This window comes from Trachymyrmex cornetzi, unplaced genomic scaffold, assembly GCF_001594075.2.
Source record: "Trachymyrmex cornetzi isolate Tcor2-1 unplaced genomic scaffold, Tcor1.1 scaffold1462, whole genome shotgun sequence".
NCBI classification, from domain to species: domain Eukaryota; kingdom Metazoa; phylum Arthropoda; class Insecta; order Hymenoptera; family Formicidae; genus Trachymyrmex; species Trachymyrmex cornetzi.
In genome coordinates this window covers 461,277-476,532 of record NW_017296051.1, presented here as the reverse complement: position 1 = coordinate 476,532, position 15,256 = coordinate 461,277, and the positions used below count along the sequence as shown (strand labels likewise).

General features: G+C 33.5%; 1 protein-coding gene across 2 annotated transcripts in view; it reads right to left on the bottom strand.

The window, feature by feature from the left end:
• Window positions 1-3,328: 3,328 nt before the first annotated feature.
• LOC108757554 (leucine-rich repeat-containing protein 15) overlaps window positions 3,329-15,256 on the bottom strand; it is a 12,915-nt gene continuing 987 nt past the window's right edge. Inside the window, exons 1-3 of one of the 2 annotated variants that reach the window (XM_018502017.1) lie at window positions 13,331-13,631; window positions 5,274-5,671; window positions 3,329-5,183 (exon numbers count right to left, since the gene is read on the bottom strand). In XM_018502017.1, the coding sequence (XP_018357519.1) occupies window positions 3,542-5,183; window positions 5,274-5,665 (2,034 nt within the window). In that variant the 5' untranslated portion in view covers window positions 5,666-5,671; window positions 13,331-13,631 and the 3' untranslated portion in view covers window positions 3,329-3,541. Of the gene's footprint in view, window positions 5,184-5,273; window positions 5,672-13,330; window positions 13,632-15,256 lie in introns of those variants that run through there. The other variant, XM_018502016.1, reaches the window with a different exon arrangement.

Sequence of the window (15,256 nt, the reverse complement as noted above, 5' to 3'; positions counted from 1 at the left end):
ACTTAATAACTAAAACATTTCCTTTGAATTTAATGCAAAACACTTGTTTTGCATTATTTTGAAATTTACCTTTTTTCTCTTTTTCTTCGAAAACTATCAAAATTCAGAATATAAATTCTCGATTAATTTCATTGCCATCACATATAAATGCACAAATTCACTAGAACAGTACCAGCAACATTCATTTCTCAATAATGAATGGTTGTAGTAGTATGCTAATAACGCATGAAAATGTCGGTTTTTTCCTGCACGTTATTTACATGGAAAATTTTATCGGACTACCTCTCTGCCTACGGCAACTTGTCAAAAGATATCCATAAGAGCGATGGAGTTTATTGTTACACCAGTGTACATAAGCGTCAATACCATGCAGATGCAATTTAGATTATCCGCGCTGGTTATCGTGAACGACCTGTAAGGGGCTGTTTCATATATCGCAATAATGGAGACGAGAAAACTGCCATGTATACCAAGAGAACGATAGCTTTATTAAACAACAGTCTTTACATTTTGTGATTATAAATGAAAATGGCCCACCACGCGATCGACCGCGTTGTACAATGCATCTGAAGGTGGGATCATCGATTTCTTTTAGCCGATCAGATATATACACAAGCTTTGAATGATTAATCTCGATCAAATGCGAAAACGAGGAACGCGTTTTTTTACTTTCTATTTTCTCTCTTTCTCTCTCACTTTAGCTAATCTTACACTTAAACGTCTAAGGCCCGATTGCACCAATGTTACTTTGATTTTAAACGAGGCTTAAAATTCTCTCCCTCTCTTTTTAAAGCCAAGAAAAAAGACAGAGAGGGAAAAAGTTTTAAACCTCGCTTAAAATTAAAGTAACGTTGGTGCAATCGGGTTTAAAGGCTTATAATCTAAGCGTTGAATTATTCAAATAAAAATATAAATGTAGTTTATATACGAAAATGCGCGAAGGACAACGTGAAAAAAAAATTTCAACTTTAAGTTGTGTAATAGTAATAATACTAACATTTTTTATCAGCACAGTAAAGAAAACAAATAATTTTCCTTAAGTCAGAACGCAAACTTATAGAATTTTCGCTGTTGAAAAATTTATGTATTACTATATTTTCCAATATAATCGTGAAATACAAAATAATCACATAAATTATAATTTTTACAAAAAATTCGACTATCTGAAGCAAAAGAATTGTATACGATATATTCAGTAATTCAAATCAAATGTATAACAGCTTTTAATAAAAATAACGATAAACAATAAACAGGAATTATCTTGAGTATCAGCTGATACAAATTCGAACGTTATAAATATTGAAACATTAATATACGCAATAACATTATTTTGAGATATTTTTGAAAATCAAACTCACAAAATACATCACAAGTTTTATCATATATAAGTCTTCTATATATAAAGTAAAGATATAATTTTATATTAATATAATAATATAATAAAAAGTATCACACATTTTAAAAAACCACTATTCTTTTCCATTAGATTCAACTTAATTTAAAATTAATTAAATTTAAAAATATATAAAATTTTATTAAGATATTGGTAAGAAAATTGGTCCCACTTCACAAATTTTTGAACAGTTTTCTAATTATAGATATTAGTGTATATTTAATACAGGATATAATAAATATAAGCCTGTATGAGTTTAGCAAATGCATTAAATAATTTTATAAGATATTACTTTTATAAAGCTACAGATTTTCTTATGAATGTACATTTCGCGCATTATGAATCTATCATAAACAGTTATATAACACAGGATAAGCTAGCTTAATTAACTTAAAAAGAGAAGAGCCACAGGATGGAATACTCGAACAGTGAAATAAAGACGAAGCTATTGCATTTGTCACGCCATAAATAGGTACTGCTGCATATCAGCTTTTAACGATAATCAGGCATTTTCCGTGGCTATTGTGAAGTTCAAATAGGGGGAAATCATTTAATCTTCATGGCCACATACTCACACGCTATCGTATACGATGGTACAATTGTGTTTGTATGTATATGTGCACATGTAACTGCGCGTTTGTTAATCGCAAAGTTGAACCACGTACCTTCCATAATCGAATTTTCTAGTATTTTTGACGTATATCATTAGATTGTTCACTTTATCTGTCAATACTTATTTAAAAAAATTATGTTTCACAAATAATATTGCATTTCATTAACGTTATAATTGAGAATTAAAGTTTTAATAAATTTCTTTCTAAAAAATTTTTAAGCCGATATATTATTACATGGTATCACAAATATAAATATTATGTTCTTGATAAATTTTATTAATAATAACAAGTGTAAAATTAAATTAATAATTATATATTTTCTATATATAATAATCTAATTACGATATCTATCAAGAAATTTAAATTATTCAAAGAACTGAATAAAATTATATCAATTAAAATACTTTAATTGTGTATCTGAATCTATATATATCATTATTTGCTTATCTGTTGTGTAATTATTAATTATATCTATTATTTAACTTCAATCATGATTTATTATCTTGCAAATAATTTCTAAATTTATAATTACAATGTCATCAGTCACTAAATGCACAAAAATATAATTTACTATTTTTGATTCTTACAAAATTAGTTTTGTATCCCTTATAGGAATTTAATACCAGTATTGACCAATTAATTACTTATTTTGAGTATTAAAAGTATTGTTAATAGTATTTTTAATACTAAAAATATGTGATTAATTGACCAGTATTAGTATTAAATTTTTATATCTGTGTATCTAATTAATGTAGAAATATGAGAGTTCAATAGATTTCAAATCGTAAATACAAGATATTTTAATTTATATGTATATATATATATACTTGATAATGTGTTTGTTGAGTCTGTTTTAGAATGACTACAATCTTTATGTAGATACATGAAATTGTTTAGTCCTCACTGATTTTTCTAATCTCTTTTTAACTTTCTCTATTTAACGTCGATCATTGGCAGCTGATCTATTCTGATTTGACTTTTAAGTAAGCATTTGTTGAATTGGATACACGAAGACAAAGTCTGATCGACGAGAGTGAGAGAGAACAAGAATCATTATTATACTATGTACAAAAAAAGAAAATATATATACAAAACCGAGTATTTTTTTGACTTAGTAACATTTCAATACTTTCAATACGAATATGCTTTACGATACTTTCTAATATATAAACTGTAAACTATTACGCATCGTCTACAATACACGGAATAAGAAGTAAGAGTAAGAAATTGACCAATCACAGTCGAATGTGAGGAGAATAATTAACTGTAATTGTTCAATTTCTTACTCTTACTTCTTACTCCGTGTATTGTAGACGACGCATTACAGGTCTGCCTTAATTCTATGACTACAAAAATAATGCCACGGAAATATAAATTTTACAATATTGTTATATTGTAGTTTATGGCTCGCACGATATGACGACGTTGCAATGATATTTAATAGTACGGAACCTGCTCAAAGTTCCTGTTTATATCTACGTACCTTACGATAGTAGACATTCAACATCGGATGTTGATAGTTAACCGCCGCATATCATGAACGCCGATTACAATTAGATTCGCGAACGTATTTAGCCCAAGTACGAGAAGGAGTAAACTGGCTGGGATAATGTTTGCGATTCGCGGTTGACTGACTGCCGTCTATCATATTTCGATACGTTTCTTCGTCGTAGGCGCAAGAGAGAGTCTTTCTTCGTTTTACAGAGCCGGTTTCAAAATTGGCGGGTTGACTGCCAACGAGCACGTGAAGATCACCCTTTTCCTGCACAGCCCAATCCCAGGTCTCTGCGATAGAGCAATTGCAAATAAACGGATTTCCCATGAGATTAATCGATAATAAGCGTGGATTTGCCTTCAATATCTTCGGATGGATCGTACGCAAGTTGTTATTGCTAAGGTCTATATGTTCTAATCTGGGCAATGTTTTCAGAGAACTCAAATTTTCTACACCAGATATTGTGTTGCCCGAAAGATTCAATTGAGTGAGATTATTCGTTGTAGCAAATATTTCTTCGTTCAAGTGTGAGATGCCACAGTTGCTGAGGTCTAAAATCTCCAACTTGGAGAGCTGCGTTGGGAGCAGCGAGCCTTCATCGGGTACGATCAGCGGATTGCCACTGAGTTTGAGTTCTATTATATCAGTTAACTCGCGGTCACCGAAAACTTTTGGATCGAGGGGTGCCTTGAGATCGCAGTTGTTGAGCTCTAGACTTTCCAAACGCGTCAAATTTGCAAACAATCCTTCTTCCAGAGTATGAAGTTCATTTCCCGAAAGAATTAACTGTTTCAAGAAAGTCATTTGTGCGAAAGTATTAGTTCCAACATAACCGAGACCGCAATAAGACATATCTAAATATTCCAAAGCGCTTAACGGATTGAGAAGACTGACAAATGCGTCAGATAGTGGATTATAAGAAATATCGAGTTCCTCCAGGTGTTCGAATACGTCAAAGGTATCTGGCAACCTTCGAAGACTGCAATTGCTGAGGGAGAGCTTATGAAGCTTTGGCAAATGGCGCAGAACGGCAGTTAAATCGCTAGCGAACATTGGATTACCGCTCAGATTGAGGACGCGTAGCTTGCTTGCGTTTCTAAAAGCTTCCTCAGATAGACGATCTTGTAAATTACAATTTGATAAGTCTAGAGATTGTAGACTGTGCAAGTTGTGACCAAGCGTATCTTCGACATCTAGATGCCACAGTTCATTATCCGCGAGAACTAGTTGTAAGAGATATAAGTTCTTGGCGAAGGCATCACCCGGTAGATTTGTGATACCAGTTTTGCGGATATCTAGATGTTCCAAACGCACTAACGGTGTGAGCACGCTTCTCCAGTTCAATGTTTTCAATTCATTGTCTGCTATCTCTAACTGTCGCAAATTTTCTAGGTGAGAAAACGCCTCAGGCGATATGTAGGTTAAATTGCATCCGTTTAGCTTGAGATATTCCAAATTCGTCAGATGATCGAAGGGGCCCGGCTCTATCCTTTGCAGGGGATTGTGCGATAGATCGAGCTTATTCAAATTCGTCGTGTTGTAAAAGAAGCGCGTGTTGAGGTGCCGGATACCGCATGAATTCAGATCGAGGTACAGCAGCGTACGGCAATTCAAGAAGGGTTCCTCAACCTCGTCCAAGGGATTGTGTTGGAGTTCCAATGTAATTAGACCCGGGTTGTCCCTGTTGAATTAATCGTATGATTGACAAAACCTATATCACACGTCTGAGAATGGAATGACTACTGGCGAATATAATATCGAATCATCTTACCGAAATGCTTCGGGATCTACCCGCGTAATGGCGTTATACGAGAAATCTGCGTCCAGAAGGTACGTCAATCCAGCAAATGATTCATATGTCAGCTCAGTTAATCGGTTGTGTGCCATCTGAAGACGTCTTAATTTAATCGATTCTGGAAACGGACTGATGTCTGCAATATTATTATCATTCATGTCTAAAATATAGACATTATGACTCAGCTCGTTGTATGGAATGGTCGTCAGATTGCTGTCCGAGCAGTCCGTCACCCAGTTGACGCGAAAGTAGTGACAGTGGCAATCTACAGGGCATTCTTGCTCCAGCAGTTCCTCGTTATTTAAGGCTGATGTCGTAATAATAAAATAGACCGCAAGTAGGGACAACGCTGTTGTCATCTTTGCCATTATAATCTGTATCAACAATCAAAAACAAAAAAATTAGTCAGGTTTCAGTATATAATAGTACATTGAAATAATCCTGTATTTCCATATACCATACTTTTACTATTGAACGTTCTTTTCACATATTAATAAAAATAATTTAAAAAAAATTGTTAATTCAGAAAATATAATTTAGAAATATAAAAATTAATTCTTTTGAATGTTAAAGAATTAAAGAACATAAATAATAATAATATATAGAGGAAAGTCGTCGATACTGACGTAGGTCTCCTAAAGTGACACCCCCTTATTTCTCAGAAACTAACTATTGCACTTTATTAATACTAATAATGATCTGTTTAGCTAATTAAAGAAGTACAAACTCATAATTCATATATTTGTGGCTTATTTCTATACCAAACCAGCTAAAAACCAATTCTATGAATCCGAGAAGAAAATTCTTACGGTGTTCTTTTGCAAATTGCGTAATTAAAATAATAGTGACTGTATTATTGATAATATTATGTCATTTTAAATGTTTATAGTTTCATAAATTAGTTTTCTCTTTACAGAATAGGATATATCTTTAATTATAAAATAGGAATGTTGGTATTATTGCCTATTATATACTATGTCAGTTTTGGAGCCCATTTTGTTATACGCTCATTTTTGCATAACTTACGAAAAACTTAATTATTGCAAAATTGCAAACAGTATTATAAAAATTGCTTATATTATTTGCTTATAGAAGATACTTTTTACTTTGTATTTATGTTTTTGAAGTAGTATTTTTACCTTTTGTTTAAGAAATATTGTCTAAAAACAAAATGGTATGTCGGTATCGGTGATCTTCCTCTATATACGTCATAAAATGTATATAATATATATAATATATAACAAAATTCATATACATTAAAATGTAATGTAATAATGACCGGTATTCATAATCGATTCTTATATTTAAGACATAGATTCCTATATATAAATTTAAAGAAATCTGTATACTATATTTGATTTTCTAACGAAACTATTAATCCTTTTAATTTAAGGATCGGATTTCCTGGTTCTACGATGTAACGTCTCGGTGCAAATTAGTGCAAATGAGTAAGTCCGCAAGAGCTAAATTGCAAGTACGATTTTATTCATCGTTATGACGATTCACATTCGACCAACTCTCCGCTGGCGGAGATAATGCATTACAAAGGAACGCGTCGACGCCTTTGGCCAGTAGAGATAACTGCACGGTTGAAGCTTTTCGCCAGAACGGTACGCGTTGCACGCCCGGCTGCGCACGGGGGCGAGGAGAACCACCCCCTCACAATATTCCTTCGGCCGCGAGAGCGAGCACCATCACCATTACCGTCGACGTACATTTGCCTCCTCGAAACTGCCAGACGAACCCCGACTCCTCACCCCTACCGGCCATCGCTATATTTCTCGGCATCGCCCTTGCCTTTGGCGCCGCGATTCTTTAGTTTTCGGACACCGTCTCACCCGCAAATCCTCCCTTCACGCGAGAAAACGCCGCGTGTCGGGGATGAAATCATTTGCATTCAGACTCCGGGCGAGACATTGGGTGCCTTTTTGCGAGCTGAGCGTCGCTTTTCTTTCTTTCTTTATACGGCAGCGTTTTGACCGGGGATTTTCTTTGGCGACGGGCCCTCCGGAATCCTCCAAGCGGAATTTACGCGATGACAGAAGCGTTCTTTGGATCGATGGATTCAACGTGTCGGAATATTTTTCTTCGTTCCTGTCGACGACTCTTTCTCTCTTTCTCTCTTTCTCTCTCTCTCTCTCTCTCTCTCTCTCTTTCTCTGATGATTGTCATACGCATTTAATGATTTCGTATTGGCTCTTTCCGGTGGGGTTACTCGAGTCATCCATGCGTTAGACAATTGTATTTAACGCACAGAGTGCCATTGTTCTCTCTGAGGATGTACTTGCCAAATCAATATTGCTGTCTACACCTAACCGTGCAAAATGTCTCGTCTCCAGGAAACGATACAATTGCATTTGACGAGGGAAAATTATAGATTATTTTGTAATTTTTTAAAGTTATTATTTATGTTCAGCTGTATTTTTACATCACTTTCAAATATAAATGCACTCCTAAATTCCTACATCTTTTAATTCTGCATTCACAATTTGTGTATTTTTTAAATAAAAATTCAGTTCATTTAGAAACGATTTTTCCATAATAAACTTACTGAAGTATCGATAAATCACGAACGATTAAAATCTTTTTTTAATGATTTCAATTTTAATCAAATAGAAATAAGTGAAACTATAACTAGAATGAGAGATCAGGATAATTGATATATTTTCAACTTTTATCGATGTACAATACATTATTTCGTAAAAATTATCTGAATTTCTTTTGGAAAGAAAATACAATTTTATGTAATTTTGTTTTTATTGACTCGAGAGAAGTGAAATAGTTTTGTATCGTCTTATCGTCGTTTCGAGAAAGAGCAGAGTTTATTAAATTTCGCGCGCCCAAGTCTCTATTCTGCAAGTTGTACTAACCATTGCATAAGAACGCTTCGTAATATCATTATACGAATTGGCGGATGTTCCATAAAGGCGATACTTGTGCGAATATATAATTCGAGCACTTTGCCAGCGAATGTCAAATTGTGTTACGTCAACTCAGTTGCGCATATGTACCTAATACATATTTGACGAAAGTGGAAAAGTATGAGTGCTAATTGCAATGTTTACCTTCTAGTAAGCTTTATTGTACATAAATAGCACAAGGCTGTTTAATTTAGAAACTAAATGTTAACAAGCAAAATTATGAAATGCTATATGCAAATTTTTTATATTGTTTGACACATACATATGCCGGAATTATGTAGCGAAAAGGTGCGTTTTTATAATATTTATGAAATTTTACTAATATATACGTAAAATTAATGTTATAATTAAAACTGTATAATTAAAAATGCACAATTAAAATATGCATAAATGAAACGTGGAATATTGTTACTATTTTTATATCTTGCGAATCTAGAGAAGTTATTTCGATTAAACGGGTTTTGTCTATTTACTGACAAATTCTACAATAATTTGTAAATTTAATTAGAACGTTGTTGAATTTACAATATTTACTTTCTCAACGTCACTGGAAAATTTCAAATTAATTGATTATATTATTTTGGATGTAATGATTTCATTGTACATTGCAAAATATTAATTTAATAGATATACATATATCACACAATCGCTAATGTTAAATATATGTATATTTATTAATATAATGAACATAATAAGAAATTATTTAATAGTCTAATATTTTAATTTCTTAATCCTTAATGTACTGTACACAAAATATTCGTTTAAGGTGGGATAAATCCGTTCAAACTACCCAGTCAGAAATGATAATGAAATCGACATCGAATCAACGTCGATGTGATGCTTTCGAATCGATATTGATTCGATGTCGATTCCATTATCATTTTTAACTGAGTATACAATTGAAAGATTAATGCCGAATCCAAGAATTTCAATTATCATAAAACTATCTCATTGAACAATTGAATGTTCCGGAAGAAAATTATATCTTGCAAGAAATAGCGTGCATCCTTCCGATGAAAGATTCCAATTATGCATTACGAGGAAAATGAATCGCGACAAAACCGTGTAGTCATTTTATCATATAATCGTGCAAACTACGTTAATATAGTAACCGTAACATCTGCTTTCCGCGCACGTAAAAATCTCGCAGTTTCGTGATATCGACGTGATATGGATCAAGGTGCATTTCACCACGGGAGATCGACGCTTCGCCTATATTTCTCTAACCCGTACCGGCCATGAAAAATGACTTCGCTGCCACAAGGTTGCACGAAGTATTCCACCGCATATCTCATTCTTCGTACATCAAACGTGACGTCTCACGTATATCTGCGTTCAAGCTGTTGAGATGTTTTTTGTTTCGTACGTAATATCGCTGGATTTATCGTTATATACTATATCGAAGTAAAAATATAAATAACGCAATAAGTTATTTATATACGGTTATCAAAATATATGTATGTAAATTTAGTTAATGACTACTATATTACGTTATTTATATATGTCGACAAATATAAAAATAAATTCACTTTTAGTTAAGTATATAATAATGCAGAGAATAAGTACATATATAAGAAATATAATAAAAGTTATCAAAGTATAAAATATGCATATTAATATACGATGTACACTTATAAATGAATATTTAATTTTTTAATAATCATTGTTGTTATTTATGTGCTTTACTTATCTGTACTTATACAGAAACATGTCTGGCGTATTCATTAAAACGACTAATTACGATAATTGTTATCATCACATCTTTAATTAACGAAATCCAATCTATAAAAATTGTATGTTATGTAAAAAAAAATTTCGAAGTATTTGCTTCAATGATATCTCGTTCGCGACGCACAGCTCTTTCATTCATTACACTTCATTGCACTCCATAGGATGGCTATTTCATTAAAGAGCACCGAGGTCTCCTCGAACCTCGTTACTGTCGGATCGAATAGTTAGTAGGTAATCTGTAATCTGATCCTATCGTCGTGCGAATACATCGAGTCAATATATAAGCGCATCAAGTGGTAAGTTTATGTGCGGAAAGTTGATATATACAAAAGTTTAAAATATAAGAGTTTCAAAACGACCTAAAAAGTAGCACATCTTTTAAACATCTGTTTTGTCAACATTTCTGTGTTGAAATTGTTATAACTACGTTTTTAAAAATTTTACGAGATATTTCTAAGTTATTTTCTTACGAAGATATATCCTATTGCAAAAATTTTCTTGCTCTATAAAGATTCTCTCTTTCTGTAAATGGCTTCAGGATCGAACTTGATCAATTATTCTCGTACAGCACAAACCTCCAAAAGACATCCTGAAGACTTCCAGAAGACTTCCTTACGTCTTCCAAGTTCCCAGGACATCCTTTGAATAAAGTGCTGTGTAGATTGAGAAAAAAACTGTGTGGGGTTTGAAAAACTAAGTGCTACATATGAAAATAATCTTCTTCCTCATCTTTCATTCATTACTTTTAAATTTCTCGTTAGAAAGCGTAAGTAAATAACTTGTTAATTGAACTTCTTTTTCCCACTGTACGCGCGACGTATAATAGCACGTGAAAGCGGAATGTTTTCGGAGGTATGTGTTTTTACGTACCACAAGGAAAAGGCCAAGGAGACCGACAGTACTGACTCGCGCGCACTCGTCGGTGGACAGAGATAGATTGAACGGTCGGATTACCGAGAGCCGCGGTTAAATTAAATCATATCCGAGTGAACTCAGGGTTAAAATCTACCGAGGCGCGCTCTCGTTCGTACGCGTGTTATGCGTGGGACACGTTCAGTTTTCGGGCCCCGTTCTTGTGGCCCATTCGCTTTTTACACGATTTCTATGTTTTTTCATTTCTTTTCTTCTTTTTAATCTTTCAAAAGTTAGTTACAAATTCTATTTTGCTTTAGCAGCTAAAGCAAAACAAAATAAAAAAGTATAAGTATTTTTAGTACAAAATTGTTTAAGCTAAAGTGTGTGTGTGTGTGTGTGTGTTTGGCTTATAATATTTGGGCGTAAAAGCAAATCTACACTACAAATCTATTATTTTTGTGAAATTTCTAAAATATTGTTTCAACGTACTTAAAAATATTTTTTTTTTAGTAGATATCAATTTTTCGTATGATTATATTCATATATGCATGTAGTATGACTTTTGGAAAGAAATTAATACATAAAAATTTTTATTGTAATTCAAATGACTAGTCTAAAGTGAAGGGATTAAAATGCAGAGAATGCACACCTGAAACTGAAACTGAACTGAACTGAAACAATGACGAGTTCTTTTCCAATCCATTTAGTTTCAGCGAGTTTATATATTCATACCGTAGACAGTAATCTTTATGCTGATTCGTGACAATGACGATGCGACAATTGAAGCTTGTTATACAATGAAGAATCAACTTCAAGATATAGTTTTCAGTACGTGCCGGTTAGCCTGGCAAAAAAATTATTTAAACTTTCATTCCGGCGCGCATTTTACAATGATTAATTATCAAATTATCCATCTTTTAAGCATCTATAAAATCTATCTTTTAAATACTTTTTAGATTTAATTTAGATTTTATGATTAAATAAAGTACAATATTTTTATTCTCTCATGTGTTTCATATTGTGTCCTAAAAAAAATGTAATTGCATAAAAATACGTCCGATTGATAAAATATTTATTATTTTACTTACTAAATTTATAATTCAGCTTCTACTCTTCTCTGCTATAAAAAAACATGTAAAAAAACATTGGATATTTTTTTTATATCATAGATAAAAAAGTACCGGAGATATCTCTGTATATATCTGCAATATTTTTTTATGCTATACAAATAAAAAAAATCACATATATTTTTTACACACGTATGACAATGAGAATAGAAACCGGATTATAATTTCGTTAAATAAAATTATAAACATTTTATCTGCGTATTTAATTATTTACATATGTATGTATATATATCTCGAGTACATAAAACGGCATCTGTATAACAAAAATCTCTTACGCATAAAAAATATTACAAATAAATTACAAAATAAAATACAAAATTTTATTTGCATATATACGTATACACACACACATTACACAGGGTGCCCCGAATTTCTCGTACAAAATTTGATAGTATACTCTACGAGCTGAAATAATAAAAAAAATATAACATAGGTTTTTAAATAAATTTAAATGCTTTATTAAAAAGTTATAATAAAATATGTAAAAAAAAACAATTTACCAAATCTGCATTTCAAATTACAATCTGTTCATGTTAATATAAGTTTGTCGTCGATATAATGAATTTATCTTCTTTTTTACAAGAGTAGATAAAACCCTCCTGAAGATTTCTTCTATTCTTCCTATGAAGATTTCTTCGCAAAAAAAGATGATAAATTCAAAATCACATCAATGTCAAGCTTATATTGACATATAGGCAGACACCGCAGATGACAATTTGAAACATAAATAAAATTGTTTTTTTTTGTACACATTTCATATGTTTTTAATAACTTTTTAATAAAACAGACTTCCATTTTATTAACATTTCTTAAATTATTTTAGCTCATAGAACATAAGTAATAATAAAAAATTTTAGCTCATAGAACATACTATCGAATACTTTTAAGACACCCTGTATATATACTATACACATGTCGCGTGCAATTATTTCCAATTTGTAAAGAAGTCTCGAGAGACATCTCGGAGCAAGGATCATCCAGCAGCGATCAAGCGGAGAAATGTGATTTTAAGATTTCGTATCGAAAAAACCTTGCATTAGAACACCTGTTTTATTGAAACACCTTACAAGAGAAAAATTCTTTTACAAGAAGAAAATATCAAACTCAATTGTGGGTCGTCGCCTCAGCCGACCCTGTAGCGAAATTCTCTAACGCCTTATCGACGATTGTCACTATTGTTAACCAGCGATCAACAGCCAATGGCAAGGACGATCCTGGAAAAAAGCGCGACTCTCATTGGTTGTCCCTAGTTAACGATAGCGACAATCGTCTATAAGACGTTAGAAAATCCCGCTGCTGCTTTCGGATTGAACGCGACCTCGCTCTTCCTAACCTCCTAATTTCTCCGGGACGGTCGGTATCACCTGTCCCATCGAGCGAGGCGAGGGACTCGTCTTACCGTGGGGACGCGGATGCGACGTTTCCGGCGAGGGACCTTATACTTCGTCGAGCGTTATCGCCAGTTATCGTGATCTGCGTGCGAACGAGATGGCCCGATAACTTATCCCGATAACGAGCACGATATTCGATGTGGGAGCAGGAAGTTCGCGCGGAGACACGGCGAAATCTGACGTCGGACATGTGCGCTTGCGCGACAGTGCTAACTTTTTTTTTTCAAACGTGTCTCGCGCTCGAAATACATGCGAGAAGGAAAAAAAAAGAAGAACCGCGCGCCGGTGAAGTCAAACTGCGCCGTGATACGTGCGATTCGGCAACTGAAGGAAAATTACGGCGACATGGACGTTATAAACGACGCACGCGGCTTCCGCGTAAACGCGCGTCTCTCTTGCGCGCGCGCGAGAGATACGTTTTGTTTACGTTTCTCCGACGACCATGCCGACGACGATGTTTAACAAGCGGAGTTAACGCTGACTGCGCCGCGATAATGGAAGATACGTTACGTGGCGCTCCAGATTTAGGGCACAAGCACAGATTTTTGCATAAGATATGAAAAATCAACCAATATTTTATTTCATGGAAAGAAGAAAGGACTTTGATTTATTTTCTTTGGTTTATTTTCTTATGCTTTATACGTTATACGTGACGAAAATGAGAAGTTTCATAAACGTTTGTTTAACGTTTATATGAGCGTTTGCAGAAGTTTGTTGAAAATTTAAAAACGGTCACTAGAGTGTTCATAAAGCGGAAATTGCAACATTGCAACGTTTGGAAGGCATTCTCTGACGAAAATAAGAAGTTTCATAAATGTTTGTTTAATGTTTACATGGGCGTTTGCAGGAATTTGTTGAGAATTTAGAAACGGCCAGTAGAGTGTTCGTAAAACGGAAATTGCAACGCTGCAGCGTTTGGAAGGCATTCTCTGAAAATAAGAAGTTTCATGAATGTTTGTTTGACGTTTACATAAATGTTCAGTTCAAGTGTTGAGCCTGCTGATCACAGACTTTTTATCGAAAAAAAAGGTACAAAATTTTTCATTGAGAAGTTTTATCATACCGCGCCTTTTATCCTATTTGATGTGGTTTTTTAAATGGGAGAAATTGAATTTCATTGTGTCCCTCTAGTAGCAATGTTGTGCACTGCTTGAAAATTGGATATGTAGAAGAATGTTTGTTAAACGGAGGAAAAACGCTTGCTTTATGGAGTTGAGGAAAACGTTTTTTGGGCGTCTTTAAGCCGTTTGCGTAAACGCCTTACAAAACGTTTAGTGCGATTCAGTAATTCGCCACGTTGAAACGTTTGTTGAACGGAAAGAAAATGCTTGTCTCACGGTATTGAAAAAAGCGTTTGATAAATGTTTGAAAAGCTTGACAGTGAACTCTCTGCACGAAGGTGCATCAGCGTTTACTGAGCGTCCTCTGAAAAGCGTTGCTTTAACATCACAGAACTTTCATGAAATGATATATACTTACTGTATTTTATAAGCGTTCTGAAAGTGTTTAAACCCAATAGTGTTCTGTAAGCGTTCTTATAAAGTTTGAGAGCGTAAAAATTCTAAAAAAATCGTCATTGTCAATGCTTTATAAAGTTTCTTATTTTCGTCAGAGGTTGTGTAAGACTAATAGCGTTTTTCATTGATAGAACTAGTGCGCACTCAGTGCACTTTAAAGTCGTACACAAATCGACATAAAGATGTACATTTAATAAAAATATAGAAACGAATTAAATCGCGAAATATTTAATACATTTTATTGTGCCATTTGATAAAATAATTGGACACTTTATCAATTGAGATATCTCACTTTTACATTTAGATTAGAATAGTGTATAACAGCTTTAATGTGCACTAAGTGCGTACTGAGATTCGTAGAGTTCTATCAATGAAAAACAAGTCCTTCTCTCTCTCTCTCTCTCTCTCTCTCTCTCT